At 31.5% G+C, this 15079-nt stretch overlaps 1 protein-coding gene across 1 annotated transcript in view; it reads left to right on the top strand.

Annotated features, from left to right (window-relative positions):
* The window catches only part of LOC143196122 (uncharacterized), a 31609-nt gene extending 17437 nt beyond the window's left edge, over positions 1-14172 (top strand). Inside the window, exons 2-9 of the mRNA XM_076403740.1 lie at positions 2305-2623; positions 9319-9582; positions 9640-9805; positions 11092-11250; positions 11310-11638; positions 12255-12459; positions 12586-12733; positions 13573-14172. Coding sequence (XP_076259855.1) covers positions 11099-11250; positions 11310-11638; positions 12255-12459; positions 12586-12733; positions 13573-13746 — 1008 coding nt within the window. The 5' untranslated portion in view covers positions 2305-2623; positions 9319-9582; positions 9640-9805; positions 11092-11098 and the 3' untranslated portion in view covers positions 13747-14172. The remainder of the gene's footprint in view (positions 1-2304; positions 2624-9318; positions 9583-9639; positions 9806-11091; positions 11251-11309; positions 11639-12254; positions 12460-12585; positions 12734-13572) is intronic.
* Positions 14173-15079: the final 907 nt, after the last annotated feature.

The raw sequence follows: 15079 nt of genomic DNA, 5'->3' as shown, positions 1-15079 counted from the left end.
TCCAAAATCTTAGCTTTCATTTAATTTCATCAATTTCACGGCTTCGGAAATTCGACCCTGAAGTATGGGCACTTGAGAAAAAGGCTGTGTATCCGCGTATTGTGTAGTTTTCATATTCTTTTTCATTAGAATGTCGCCCATGTGGATGTTAAAAAGGGGTGGTGCTAGTAGAGAGGGGGGGGGGGCTCCGGAACTGATTATTTTGGTGCTAGAGAGGGATTTTTCCACCCTTACTTGGAAGGATTTTTCCTACAACAATAACGTCAGGAGTATTATCATGTTTATACGAAGGCCTGCTTTTATAGGCTTGTATATTAAATCTTCGTGCCAAACTTTGTCGAAGGCCTTTGTGATTTCCAGGAAGACAGCACAAAGGATGTGTTTTCTGTTTAGTGCGCTTTGGATGTGAGCAACCAAGCCACCGGTATGATGAGCGCACAGGAAGATTAGATTTTTTTCCTGTTCCAGAATGACCAAACCATGAACCAAATGGTCTTTTGCACATACCGTTTCAGGTTCGGAATAGTGAAGTGTTTCGCGGGTGATAGAGACCCCGGGTTACGACTGCGGTTGTTGCAGTTGGTGATTTACCGAGGTTTGTGGATGGGTAGGGATTTTATCAAGGTGTTGTCGTGTTCTAAGGCGCTTGATTCGAGGTGGATGATGACGTGCCTCATATGCCATGAGGGAATGAGTAAGGAGCAGACTTTTTTGGATTGGAGCACTTGAAGTAGCGCAAATTTTTTCTCAGTGACGTACCTGTACCACACCTGTGCTCCTTAGAGGCAGACTGGATGGACTAGCATTTTATACAGAGTCGCTCTCTGGGAGATTAGGTCATTCGGTATACCAAGCTGTTTCGATTTGAATATTAGACTATTGTTGATCATACTTGATCGAAAGCTTTGGAAACATCTAAAAAGATGGCTCCTGTTTTTCGGACTTTTCTTAATAGCTGTTGGATGGTTGCTGCGACGCGACCAGCTTGATGAAGGCGTGAGTGTTTGGCACACAAACGGAACTGTTAGTTCGGGGATTATGTGGTGTGCATCTGTAAAACTCTTTAAAACGTGTAATATCGCTTTTTCGGCAAGTTGGGAATTGAACTAATCAGGCTGATGAGCCTATAATCAGATGGATTGAACTTGGTTTTCCTTTTTGGACTGACAGCGACAAGCGCATGTTTCCAATTCTTTGGGAAATGCTTTAACCTCAGGATGGAGTTTATGATTTTGGCAAGCTATAATAGTTGCTTGATAGTCAGGTTTTTTAGATGATTTACTTAGCTTTTTTAGAAAACAGATGTTTTATCGAGAGCTGAAGGTCTTTGGGAGAGACTATGCTCTTCAAAAGATGCACTGATTGGAAGTTTTTTCTCTTCAGAGAGGAGATAGTGTCGTTTATGATAGATAACATCTGTTGAGGTGGCCAAGAGATGGATTGCATTTCATTTGGTTCCCGAATTAATTAGCTTTTAATAGGCTATTTCCGGGTGTGTTAAGGCGAAGTCCCTGGAGGAATCGGCCTTTAGAAAGGGGATTGCGGAAGATTAGGCGGGTGCAACGCATTTTATCGCAATTGCCTCCATCCTCGTACCAGGAACATAGGCTGACTTAACTGTTCTTCTCATATCGTGACCGGCAGTTATTTCTAGGAAGGAAAATCCTTCCTAGAAAACCTTCCCAATGGGTTTTCAAAAGATAAACGCTTCTCGGAATATATTGGTTTGTTTATACCATCGGCTGTTTTTCAAGGGTATGAAATGGTATCGTATTCCGTCGGGTTTTCCCCGCTTTTAGAGGGTCGTTATCTTAGAAATTAGTTTGTCCGTTGGAAATTAACTGTTGTTCGAAACCATTGTACGTGTGTTTCGAGTATTTTTCATCGTCGTAAATTAATCTGACAAATAAACTTCGTACACACAAATACTGAACACAAATTCATTAGATGCCTAAATTGATTTCTACATTAACAATTATATATATATATATATATATATATATATATATATATATATATATATATATATATATATATATATATATATATATATATATATATCTTAACATCTATCTTAATATGAAAGTATTCGGCATTCTCGAAATGCGTGATCTAATCCTTTAGTTATTTCGGTTACTAAAAAGACCCTCGTATCATTTTAATTGCTAAACTATTAAAATAATAATTTGGGACTATATCTTTTCGCAACACAAGTACAAGTAATTCTAATTAGAAACATATTTGGAAATTTTTTGTGAAAATAGTACTAATCTACGTGTTAATTAATGTTGTTTCTTTTTCCAGATGTTGTTCATAATGAGACTACTGTCCATCAACTGGTGCTCGTATAAACACTTATCCGCGTCAAGTGACCATTATCAGACTGAGTGTAAAACGAACGTAACCAGCACGCTATCCCACTAAACATTTTTTTCAACACGCCCTGTTTGCAATTCGCTTTTCCTCTACGTCACAACAGTGGGGATAAGACTGTTCGGGCTAATAAAATAGTGCGCAGTAAATAGCAACTCGTATCGTGTAGCTCTTATAGCGGTGTGACAGAAACAAAGCCGAGCGGTACATATTTTTCAATTTCGGTCCTGGTGACAACACCATTGTATGGGTAAGTAAAGTTTTTATTTCATATATCGCAACGCATCACAGATCCGATGCGTTAGCGATGCATTTTTCAACGTACGATCGCACTGTCCTGATTCATAAACAGCTGTTGAACTCTGAAACGGATTAGACACAGCTGCTGGAGCGTAAATCTGTTATCTCGTTATTATTTATCTGTCGATATTTCTGTTTAACTATTATATATTTTTCAGTAAAAATAATTGTTGTTATTACAGTGAAATAATGAGTTTTATGTCACTAAAAATATTGTCCATTGTTTCCACAAACGTCTGCCATCTTTGCGACAAGAAGTAGATGCTAAAACCCCTTTTTAATATATCCTTTGAATTTAAATATGATGTTATTTTAAAATTCAATCTTTTTCGTATTCAAACTACTGGCATTTACAGTAATCGTTTAAAAGTTTGCAAAGAATAAGATAATTAAAAAACCACTATTAAACAGATAAGATATGATTTATTACACTCAAATCTTAACCAAATATTAAACTAGCATTTAGTTGGAACTAAATTTAGTTTAGTTAGAATTTTGGCATCGCCAAAATAGCCACCGTTATTTTTATTACATTTTCATTTATTTAACTATTATTAAGTACTCGAGTCCAGTTTATCTATTCACTTTATAAGGATTCCCTCCAGTACGTTGTGTTTGATGGGTATAGTTCGGACATTTTCTATTCCAGTTCATCCCATACTAATTCGATAGTAGAAAGATCTGGTGATTGTGATGGTTATCTTGTTAGTTGCAGAATTTCTTTGTTTTGTTTTTGCTTGGAACTCCTGACACAATTTTAACCAATGTGTAGGATCATTGTCTTGTTGGAAAACAAATCTTCGGCCAATTACCATACATTCACTCCTAAAGTATTTTCAGAGAGTTTTCTTTGTTCATATGGTCGGGTTTATTATTACTTATACGATTCGTACAAGCATTAGAGTATCATCACCATGTCTACATTCTACACCCAGTCTACACTGTGCACACCTTTTATTTGATGTTTGAACTGATCCGTTCATAGAACACTTTTCCATTTTTTTCCGTCTAGTTTTTATATATTTTAGCCGACTCCAATCCATTTCTCTCATGAGTACTAGTTTTATTTTAATTCCCAAATTTAAAAAGTCGTTTGAAGTTCGACAGATAATCTTTTAATATTTTTTTCAAACTCATTCAAGTAAACAACAATACAAATATTGTTGATTTCATAACCGCCCGTCATCTTTCCTTCTAGGCAATGCAAACCCTCGACCTATTTTTCGATTATTTCTTTATAAAATAACATTTTAATTTTTTGTTTAATTCTGAGATCCTTTTTTGCTTAATATTGTCTTAACACTGTTGAAATTTCTTATTGCGTTTGATTTGGACTTTCACCAGATAATTATTTCACCTATGGTTCTTTATTTTCTACGTAATTTTAAATCAACAAGATTATCAATTTATCATAATCAGAACAGAATCAGTTTAGTTTGGTTTACCTGATCAATGTATTCATCAAAATATGACTAAACATTTGTAACGTCATCTACTAGAAAATCCCTATTTGTATCTATAGAAACGCTGAAGTAATGTTGCTTTTTATGTATTTTTTATGTAAATTTATTTCTTTTGTTTTGTAACCAAACAAGAATAATAATAATTTGTTAACTGTAACCTTTTCACTCGAAACTTGCCAATTAAAATAGGACATAAAACAACAGTATAAAATAAATTTTATAAATTCTTTCGCAAATTAAAAAGTAAATATTTCCCTTCCAATTTGCGTCAATATTGGTTCAAATAGTTTTCATCGGTATCATTCATTTGTATTTGTATAATTAATAATCGGTTTTACATTCACTTGTTTTTTTTTTAATTTTTTTATATGCAATTGAACGTACATATTGTTTAAGTTTCGAATATCCTGTTACTTTGTTTCTAATTAAGTCGGACTTTTTTTCAATATTAAACACTGATCTTTCAATTTGTAATTAATTAACTTGTGTCGTATAAAGTTCCGGATTACATTTCTTTTCATATTATGAATTTCAAGTTTTTTCCAAGGGGTTTCATCAATGTTATTCACTATTGTATTATCTTTGCTTTTTGTTCTCATTCATTTTATTTACCGCAAAAATTGGATATGTTTAATATCTGATGGACTTTAGAATAAGCCTTTAATCAAATATTTAAGATATTAATAGCCTGTCTTATCATTTTACGATATTATATCGATCTTTATTTATCCTTAGTAACCCTTTACATTTACTTCCACATCATCATACTTCATGTTAAGCACTTAATTCCCATCCAGACCTATAATTATATATTTCTCTTTTGAAATAATTTTTTTCATTGTTCATTTTCAACATTTTCAATGTTGAATAGATATGACATTGTTAAATATTGTGACTATTCCAACTTTCGGGGAATAACGTTAGATAGCGAAATGATCAAAAGTCTTCCAGTATAATCTTTCTTTGGACCATAGTCATGCAACAAATATTAGGATATTAATAATTGGTTTTGGGTTATTTTTCATAAAAAAGATTAAAAGCCTAAAGGGTGTTAATGAGGGGGACCAACGATTAGATAAAGATTTTAAAAGTTTAAAAAATGTGTAAGAACAAAAATATCAATATAATTTGAAAACAGTATCGATATTTTTACAGCATCCCTAACATAGAGTATGTTACTAAAAAATATAAATGATCGACATGACTAAAAATCTAAGTACATTTAAAAAAAATCAAAGGTGGTATTTAATCTTATTTCATAAAAAAAACTTTGTCATTTATTGACATTACAATTTTAATAAACCAATAATTTTGATGCGATGCGACATAATCATTTTTATTACATATTGGAATTTTTTTACTCTATTTTTAAAATGTTAAAATGATTCAGTGTTGAACTTGGAATTTTGCCATCAATATATAATACGGTTATTACCACCAGAGAGATAATTTACTTTGAGCCAGGATGTTTTTAAAATTGGGGTACATTTTAAATTCTGTAAATTATTTATTTTTTGTGCAATTTAAATTGTTTCCAAGTGGCGTAATATTAGAAACAGTAGTTGTGTATTATAGCTTGTTTTTTTTTCCATTTAAAGGTGACTGACATATCCTGGTAATTAGGATGTACACATTAGGTTTTTATTGTTACACCGAAATAGCGTATACGCTTTCCAAGTATTGTTTTCACTTAAGTCTCTGACTCATATATTCGGTGGAAATATTGTGTGATTTTGTAAATAAAAATTCTTTGTTTAGGTTTAAAATAGTTTTCAGACTACTCATTAATTATTATATGCTCTTTTAAGGACATTGTAATTAGTACTACCTTGGTATTTTCTAATTTGAGATCTGGGTGAAGATGACCTTCCACTTTCTAGTCTAACAGTGTCGGATGAGAGTATCTTAAAATATGTTATTGTTTAACTAATTAGTCATAATCTGCATAGTATTCGTAAAAACTTCTTGCTGAGAAACTAGTCCAGCAACTTTTATTTAAAACGCAAGAAAATTTTAAAGTTTTATAGTTAATATAGATTTTTATATTCAATATTTAGTGCAGCACATTTCAATTGTTCATTTTTATTCAAATAATTATTGATATAATAGAAAATATTAAAAATTAAAAATATTAAAAATCAATTTTTTATCTTATCCAGTATGTTAGTATTTTTAATCTATTAATTGAATGATTGTTACTAGCTTGAAGATAATTATATATCTCAACGAATTGGCGATAAATAAATTATATAATTCAAAATATCATAAAATCATACGATAAAATAATTGTAAAAAAATAACAATGAAATATCAGCTGCTGCATATATGGCAATATTTACTAATTCAGATTTAAAACAATATTACATTAACCAGCAGAACCCCAAAAATCCCAAATTCTATTAAAATTCCATAAAGAAGAACTTTGTATTCAAAATAGTCTTTTATTTCCATTGTGATGACGTCTTTAACTAAGTCAGTACTATTTTCTAGAAATGTACTTTTGGTACAACGTTTGATACAACGTTACCATAAAATATTTTATGATTATTAATAACATTTTTGGTCACAAAAATCAAATCAAGTTTAACTTTTTGGACAAACGCTACAATTGGACTAATTTACGAAATTAGTATAAATATTTGCTATAAAGAATAGTTGAAACATATGATACATAAGCCATTAAATAATACAAACAATAAAAAGGATTGTCACCACACAAAGTTATCTTTTAAAATTACAAATTGTAGTAGATTTAATGTGGTTTTATGAGGAATAATGGCAAAATTTCCTGTTATATAAAAAAAAACTCGTGATTCAAGAGATATCGACTGTACTAAATTCCTAAAACTAAAATCACGTATTTCATTGTTAATGCATGGAGCTAACAACAGCGACGTAATCGCTATACACGTGACAAATCTAATGTAGTCTGAAATTCGCATATAGTTATTATGAACGTGTTAAATTAATTATACATCAAACATGTATGATGTACTGATAAGGCTTTTTTTCATATTAAATTATCTTTGAAGGAATATCGATAAGTGGTTGTTTATTTTGGATTGTTTTGTTAGTGTTCGTAAATTTATTATGAACTTAAGATATTGGAAATAAAGTATTACATCTAAGAAATCCAAAAAATTAAAACACTTAATTAAAACATAATTTAGGCAACAGAATTTTACCACATATATTGAGGTAGAAAATTATATAATGTTTGTATTAAACTCATACATTTATCCTTAAATATAAAATAGGTTATCACTCAAATTTATGAGAAATATTGATGATACGGCAACTTTTAAGAATAATACCTAAAATATTAAACATAACATATTAGGTGCATGCATGTATTCTGGTCATTTTTTTCAACTTCTTCATCATTTCATTTTTTCACATCTTTCTGGCATCATGACGACACCATATCGAAAGAATAATGTTGATTTGGCAGCGATTCCAATCATTAGTCTATTTTCGCGCTTCTTCAGCCTCTGAAATTGTGTGCCAGCTGAGGCATAATTGCATGGCCCTGAACAAGGAGTGACCACAAGTCTCGTATAATTTTCCATAGAGCTGCAATAGTGAATATTTACTAATTCAGATTTCAAGCAACATTGCACCGACATGAATAGAACCTCAAAAATCGCAGATTTTATTAAAATCCCATAAAAGACAACTTTATCTTCAAAATAGGCATTTAGTTCCGTTACGACGTCTTTAATTGAGTCAGTTTTATTTTCTAGAAATGTACTTCATCAAACCATCTATAACTTTTTGGACAATCGTTACCCTTAATTATTTTATACATCACACAGTTTTAACAATTTTAAACATTAACAATCCTTCAGCAATCGTGTGCCAGCCAGAGCATATTACATCGCTCTGAAGAAGTAGTAACCACAAGGCGCTATGTCTGTTCAGTACGCTGGGTCTCGCAGGATTTTCCACACAGCTGCAACAGTGCATCTTTCATCACTTTTGCAATGTGTGGTCTATCGTTGTTGTTCAAGAAGATGATGTCTCTTGCTGTAGTGATAGATCTTTTAATATACTTTTTTCAATAACAAGTCATTCAATTTAATTAACCTGGGTAGGCATTTGCAACAGTTTCATTCAGTTTCAGCAGTTCGTAATACATATACATTGCTGATACTACAATATACAAAGCAAGACTTTATAGCAATGAATATTCCGCTTCCGTTTTGATGTGAATGGCTCTCCTGGACTAACCCATACCTTTTTGAGATGTCATGACCTACTTGAGACTCTCGTAGTTGAGCCACTTTTTATCGCCAGTCATACTTCGCTACAAAAAGCTGTTCTTTTTACCTGCCGCCAAGTAATGAAACGATGATGTCAAAAGGATTCGGAATGACATGTTCAGCCCAATCATGGTTGCCATTTTCCTTCCTTTTGGATCTCTTCTATATCGATATAACAGATGATTCATCAACGGCTAAGGTGTTTGGAAGTTCTTTGATAGTTTTTTTTATCGTCCAGGACATTATTTGCCATTGGTATCAAAATCGCCACATTTAAATGGTTTAAATCAAAACAAACAATTGAGAACGACGCAGCAACATCGCTATAAATTTCTAAAATTGCTTAATATAATAGGCTTCGACAGCAAATTTCTTCAAATCATAAAACCGAAATAATTAATTTTTAAAATGCAATAGTTCCAACATTCGGTATTCAACATTCAACAGCAGTTAACATTCTATGATGTGTATACATTGAATAATTCAATAATAATTAATGAAAGACTGCTACGCAGGAAAATGAAAAAACCATCAAATTTAACGGATTAGTATTAAACTGTTTAACAATTATTTACAATTATACGTACTACTACTCAACAAATATAACTAGACTTAAAAGGATATTAAGAAAAAAATAACATATATATGGAAATATAAAAGCGATTGTTAAATTAATTAAAATTTACTAAATTAGTCTAAAATACATTATTAAAATCTAAATAAATATTTACAATGGAATTAGTTTATCACAAATGAAACTGAAACCTGTCGCAACAATGAGTTGGTTTCGTTTTTATTGTAAAACGGAAACACCGTTCCATTTCACAACACTCACACTCTTTACCATTTTCAACAAAAGTGAATGGCTAGAATATTGCATACAATGAATCGGCAATTAATGCTCGTATTTTTTGTTTCAGAGTGTGAAAAACCATTACATAATCCTCTGCAAACGCTTAGTATAGGGGGCGTTGCGGTAGGATCGATCCTGACGGATCAACATGAAGGCATCCAAGGCGTATCAGCCGCTGGTTCTCAGCGAACCCTCCGAGCCCTCGGAGGACCTCAGTTCGAAGGTTCCGCCGAGCGAGCCTCAGCATCCCCCACTGTGGGCCGCTGGGGCTGCGAATGGCCAAGTTGACTCGGAACAGTTGGAAGCTGTGGTCCAAGTCCAACCCTCTTAGGTACGTCATTATTTATTACGATATTTTTTTATAATAACTAAGGTTTGTGTTTTATAGGGTTTAGGGAGTCCCCTGATCAGGGGGTTTATCTATCCACACCACATGCAATCCCAAACGCCTTGGATGGCGATTCCATCTATTACGATCAAACGTCCGGCATATGGCCACCAGCTCATCCATTACCATTACCCAAATGGGCTGCAAGTCCTGTGGAACCTTACAAGTAAGTTTTTTTATGAGATAAAGCTGATATTTTGGTATTGTACGAGACTAAATTATTTGATGTCTTTTTGAAAATAATTGATTTCAAGTCAGGTGATAATATTTCAACTTTGCCAAGTGTTTTTAACTTTTTTGAATAGTTCCCGACCACCTTCTTCTTAACTCATTATCTCTCTTTAAATTATAGGCATCATGTCTCGATAAGTGTGTTAATTTCAGATATTTTTCAGTAAGTTACGTAAAATAGATAACATATATGTAGCCTTTTTTAAATATAATGTCTTCAATCATACATATTTCTTGTTGTTATATTTTTTTCACTTCTTTTTGCATTCAAAGATTATGCATGGATACTGGAAATTAGACTTAATAGTAAAGTCCTTGTTGAATTGAGTAGTAAAGTAAAGTAAAATTGTATTGTTTTTAATCACGTCACTCACGTTTTAGAAATCATCCCAGAAGACATCCAGTGTTGCCCAGCCTGGTTACTGGGGCGACTGGGATCATTTTCCTTGTCGGACTTTACACTCTTGCCTATAACAATCACAAATATTAAACAATCACAAACATAAATTTACGACAATGCCCCAGCAGGATTCGAACCGGCGACTATCGCAACAGTACTGCCCACCAACCTGACTATTGATAATAGTCATTGGATGTCTTGATCAGTAATAGTAACTAAGGTGGTGTCATCATGTATTACCATTACTATTCTTTACCTTTTGTGGAATATTCTGCTCCCTTTGGCGCTTTTCTTGATATTTTTTGAAATATCGATACTTCTTTTTAAAAATATCGATATTTCTTCTCTCCATTCCTTGTTTTTAACGTAAAATTTGAAAAAAAAATTGATACTCAACTTCATCGATCGATTATTCAGATATCGATATTTCTGTTGAAAAAATTGACAATAGGAGGGGGACTAATTTGAAACTTAAAGTTCGGCACTTTATTTTCAAACTATTGATATTTTAACATTGATATATCAAGCAGAAATATCAATGATCTTTCGGCATCCCTATGGTCAAATATTTATTATAGCTCGTTTATTAAGTGTTTAATATCAAGCTTTCGTCTAAATCGATTAATCGATTGTCACGTGTTTATTATACCGCTTTTGTTAAGTATCTATTCGGAGTTATCTTTTCCCCGATATAAATAAGATATAATCACCTAAACCACTGTAGAAGAAGAATATAGAATTACCATTTGTTCCCAAGTTACTTAACAAGTTCAAATTAGCATCAAGTTTGCACATTATGATTAAACTGTATTTTGTTTCAGATTGCATATGAGAGAATTCGAAGATTTGGCTGGTGAAATCGAGATGGAGTTGCAAAACCTGCTAGAAGAGCATAATTACGACACCATTGGCAACTTCTTGGAGCTGTATCAAACTTTCAAGAGGAGTAAAATGAGAAGCGTAATTGAATTCTTCTATAAGTAAGTTCAATCAACGAAAACAAAACATTTCTTTTAATTAACGTACATTTATAATTCAGGTACACCCCGAGAATCACGCCAGAACATCATACTTGCGTCGGTTTGGCTTTGGAACTTCGTCATAGGCTAACCAAATTGGAAAAAGCTCATCCCAATCTCAGAAAACATCTCTACATTGTATCGTGCGAAGAATCAATAGATAGCGTTGAAAAGTACACCGCCTTGAGGGACTCATTTGACAATGGAGTATCTATTTTAGAGAAAGAACATTGTCTGTTGTGTCTTAAGTTCGAAATCAATGGAAGATCAGGAGTACTGTTATGCGATCCAGGTTATCACGTTGCTAGAGTAGTTACTGTAATGGCAGATAAGGCTTATCCTCATACAGGTGAGCTAAATATTAGTATATTATAGAAATGAAAACTCACTCATCTGTCATTTGTTATTTACTTCGATATTTATCAAAATGTTTTTTAAAAACAATTTATAATGAATTATAAATTCATAGCCCAATTGCCACTTATAAATATATAAAACATACAATTTATACATAGCAATTTATTCCTTTTATTAGTTGGAAATAACTCATTTAAAGTTTCCTAAACATGCCTTTTAATTGTTTCTTCGATATAGTTTTGCGCATCTTATATAATTTTATAAGATACAGGATATAGTAGAAAACATTCGCATTTCTTCCTCGTTTTATTGTTAATCTTAGTATAGTATCTAGTTTTATATCAACTATTATTATATTTAAATTCTTTGGTTTCAATGTATATTGTTCAATGTAATATCTTGATAACTTTAAAAGTTTTTAAATTCCAAATAACAATATTGTATTTTTGTTTCTATATAGTTTCTCATTTCCTGAATCCCTATCGTTAGATATTGTTCTGAAGAATATTTAATAATAATTTCTTTAATATTATTATTTATATCATAATCATATTTATATTTGTACTTTTTATTATTAATATTTAAATGTTATTATTGTATATTTTCAGGGTGGTTCATTCAATCTGAAGAAAACGACATCAAAAAGGAATACAACTATTCCTTGTGCGGTTCAAAGGATGCCTTTGTGCAATGGGAAGAGAGAACAATGAAGAATGGATTGGCAGAAAATTTTGTTGGTATAGTTTATGTGGAGAGGCCTTACCTAACTGCTGTTGATGTTACTGAAAGGCGAAACTTAACTTATACATTCAGGTTAGCTCTTAAAATAAGTAATTTTTCAAATAATCATGTAAGAGAAATGAAAATATTTAAATTTTAAGGAATTAATTAATTAATTTCTATTTAATTAATGGATTTGTTTTTCTTTCCTTGTTACAGAAGTTTGTTGTCCAGAGACCAAAAGGGCCACTTGGTGGCTGGCGTCTACTTCAAAGTCAAACCTAAGAATGATGAGTTCACCATCTTTTACCAGGATATGGGGAAACAGCGAACTAAAATGAGCTTCTCTTCGCTCACAGAACCTGAAGTAAGTTATCCAGTTAGAGTTTTAAACATTAAAAGTTAACATTTTAAATAATCAATTGTGTTTGTTTCTTTTATATTTTTTTCTAAATAATAAAAAAACATTTCTTAAATTAATCTTAGTATATTATTTATAAACAATATGAGAGGTTATTTGGTTTGAGAATTTTGATTTAAATCTAATCTACTGTATCTTAGGGCATATACAGAATATATACAGATATAATAAGATATATATACAGATACAATAAGACTCAATTTTGGATACATATTGGGTCATATAACGCATACATCAAGGAATATCCTTCTTGTGAAAAAAATTAAGTCTGATTAATTTTTATCACTAAACACTAATTTTCCACTCTTTCTGCTAGTATTTGTATTTATGCCAAAAAAAGAACATTTCTGTTGAAGCAACACGTACGGTTTAACAATATATTTGTTTAATTTTTAACTTCTCGTTAAAAAAAGTCCAATAAAGTAGGCCTTTTCAGAAATAATACACTATACATTGTCAATATTTTTTAAAAAAGAAATCAGCGACTTCTTTCTATGGAACTTTTAAAACAGATGCATCGAAATTGTAATAATGTGGCATAATTTGTGTTGATGCTAGTAGACCATGTTACCAAATGTCTGCAAGTTTATTTAAAACATTAGTGAATTAGAAATTACCGGCAAACGTTCTAAACCAAAATTCTAAGTTGATGCGGCAATATTGTGATCTGCTGACATTATAAATTTTGACGTGCATCGGCTGTTTATTGGAGGGTATTATTGCTTAAGATCATAGATCTAATATTGAAAAATTAACGTAATTAATATAAAACTTATTTTTTACAGATTCAAGAAGATGTTTTGATGAAAATCAATATTGCAAATGACCAGCTGAGAATGCCCAAAGGAAAGTTGTTAGAACAGCTACAAGCTTGCGGTAAACTTCTAAACGATCAGCACTATCTCAGAGAAACATTGGCCATTGAAAATCTGATCAATGTTATGTCTGAAAACAATTAGGCATGTGCTTAATATTTTCTGCTTTAAAAATTTTCGAATATTTTAAAATGTGTGCTCTTTTAAGTTTAAAAATAAAATTAATAAATTTTTGTTGTTATTCACTAATCATTATATAAAAACTAATCATTATATGTATAACTTATTATCGTAATTGGCGTATTTGATTTGAAACAAAAAGAAATGTTAGGATTAATACATTAGACTTATTTAAGGATACTTATTGGTTCTTCTTAAAAATCAATAGATTTTGCCTGAGATTATTTAATGTAGCTTAACTTAATTTTAGACAATGTTTTTATTTAAATATAGCTTTTATTTTCTGTCATAATATTAATTTATTTTAACAGTGGATAGATAAATGTCTTTTTTAGAATGTACCAATTGGCAGCTAGTTTAGTAATAAAATTTATTTAGTAGATAATAAAATGTGTTTTACTATATTCCAATTGTATGATTTAGTCAGAGAATTCCATATATTTAAAAGTAGCAGAAGAAGTTAAGTTTCCAGGTTTTCGATTTCCTCATGTTCCTCAAGCTGAAAGGAATTTTCAGTCAATTCGTATTGTCATTAACAAAATCGCTTTCTGCAGCGTTTTGTTTGAGATGTTGAGATGAGTTTGTGTAGTATCAGTTGATTAACATTCATCAGTAAAGTCTAATTAAATAAAATTGCTGTTGACAAGATGATTTCTTTAAGAGAAATAAAGTCTTTGGATGCCTAATTTGTAACTTATCCATGGGAGTAACATCTTTTGTTTTTGTTCACTGTTCAATTTTGTATTAATTTTTGTTATAATTTTATCCCAATTGATTAATAATAAATCACTGTTAGCAATTTTTGAAATATAGTTCCAATCACGTCCAAAGATGTACTTATTTGCTCCAGTTGCTTGTCAATCACTAATCAATTTGCTATTCCAGGTGCATAACAAGCTTTCAGTCCCACTGATGGCTAAATGGTGACCCTATGAAACTATTTTTATTCAGTTTGCTACTGTTTTTTGATTGTATAGGCGGTTATTATCTCACAAATATTGTATCACCTGCGACCGATACATTTGTCAACAATTTATCCATAATTCTGAGAATGGAGTTACTGTCTTCATCAAATATCCAAGCAATAGTTTATAGTGCAGCCTATTAGAGATATTACAGTGTACCACTAAACATTATTAAAATATTTCAGACCTCTCATGATGGTTTCATCATGTTTACACATTTGAGATCCAAGTCGGTGTTCGCTAAAATGGTGTCTCTCCATTACTTATCAGAATGGTATTTAACGCAATTATGCAATAAGCCTTTTAATGATAATACTACTTATTACAGATGT

This window comes from Rhynchophorus ferrugineus, unplaced genomic scaffold, assembly GCF_030347505.1.
Source record: "Rhynchophorus ferrugineus isolate W39M unplaced genomic scaffold, kcgeb_rfMv2 rfM1, whole genome shotgun sequence".
NCBI lineage: Eukaryota > Metazoa > Arthropoda > Insecta > Coleoptera > Curculionidae > Rhynchophorus > Rhynchophorus ferrugineus.
This window is presented reverse-complemented; position numbering and strand designations above follow the sequence as displayed.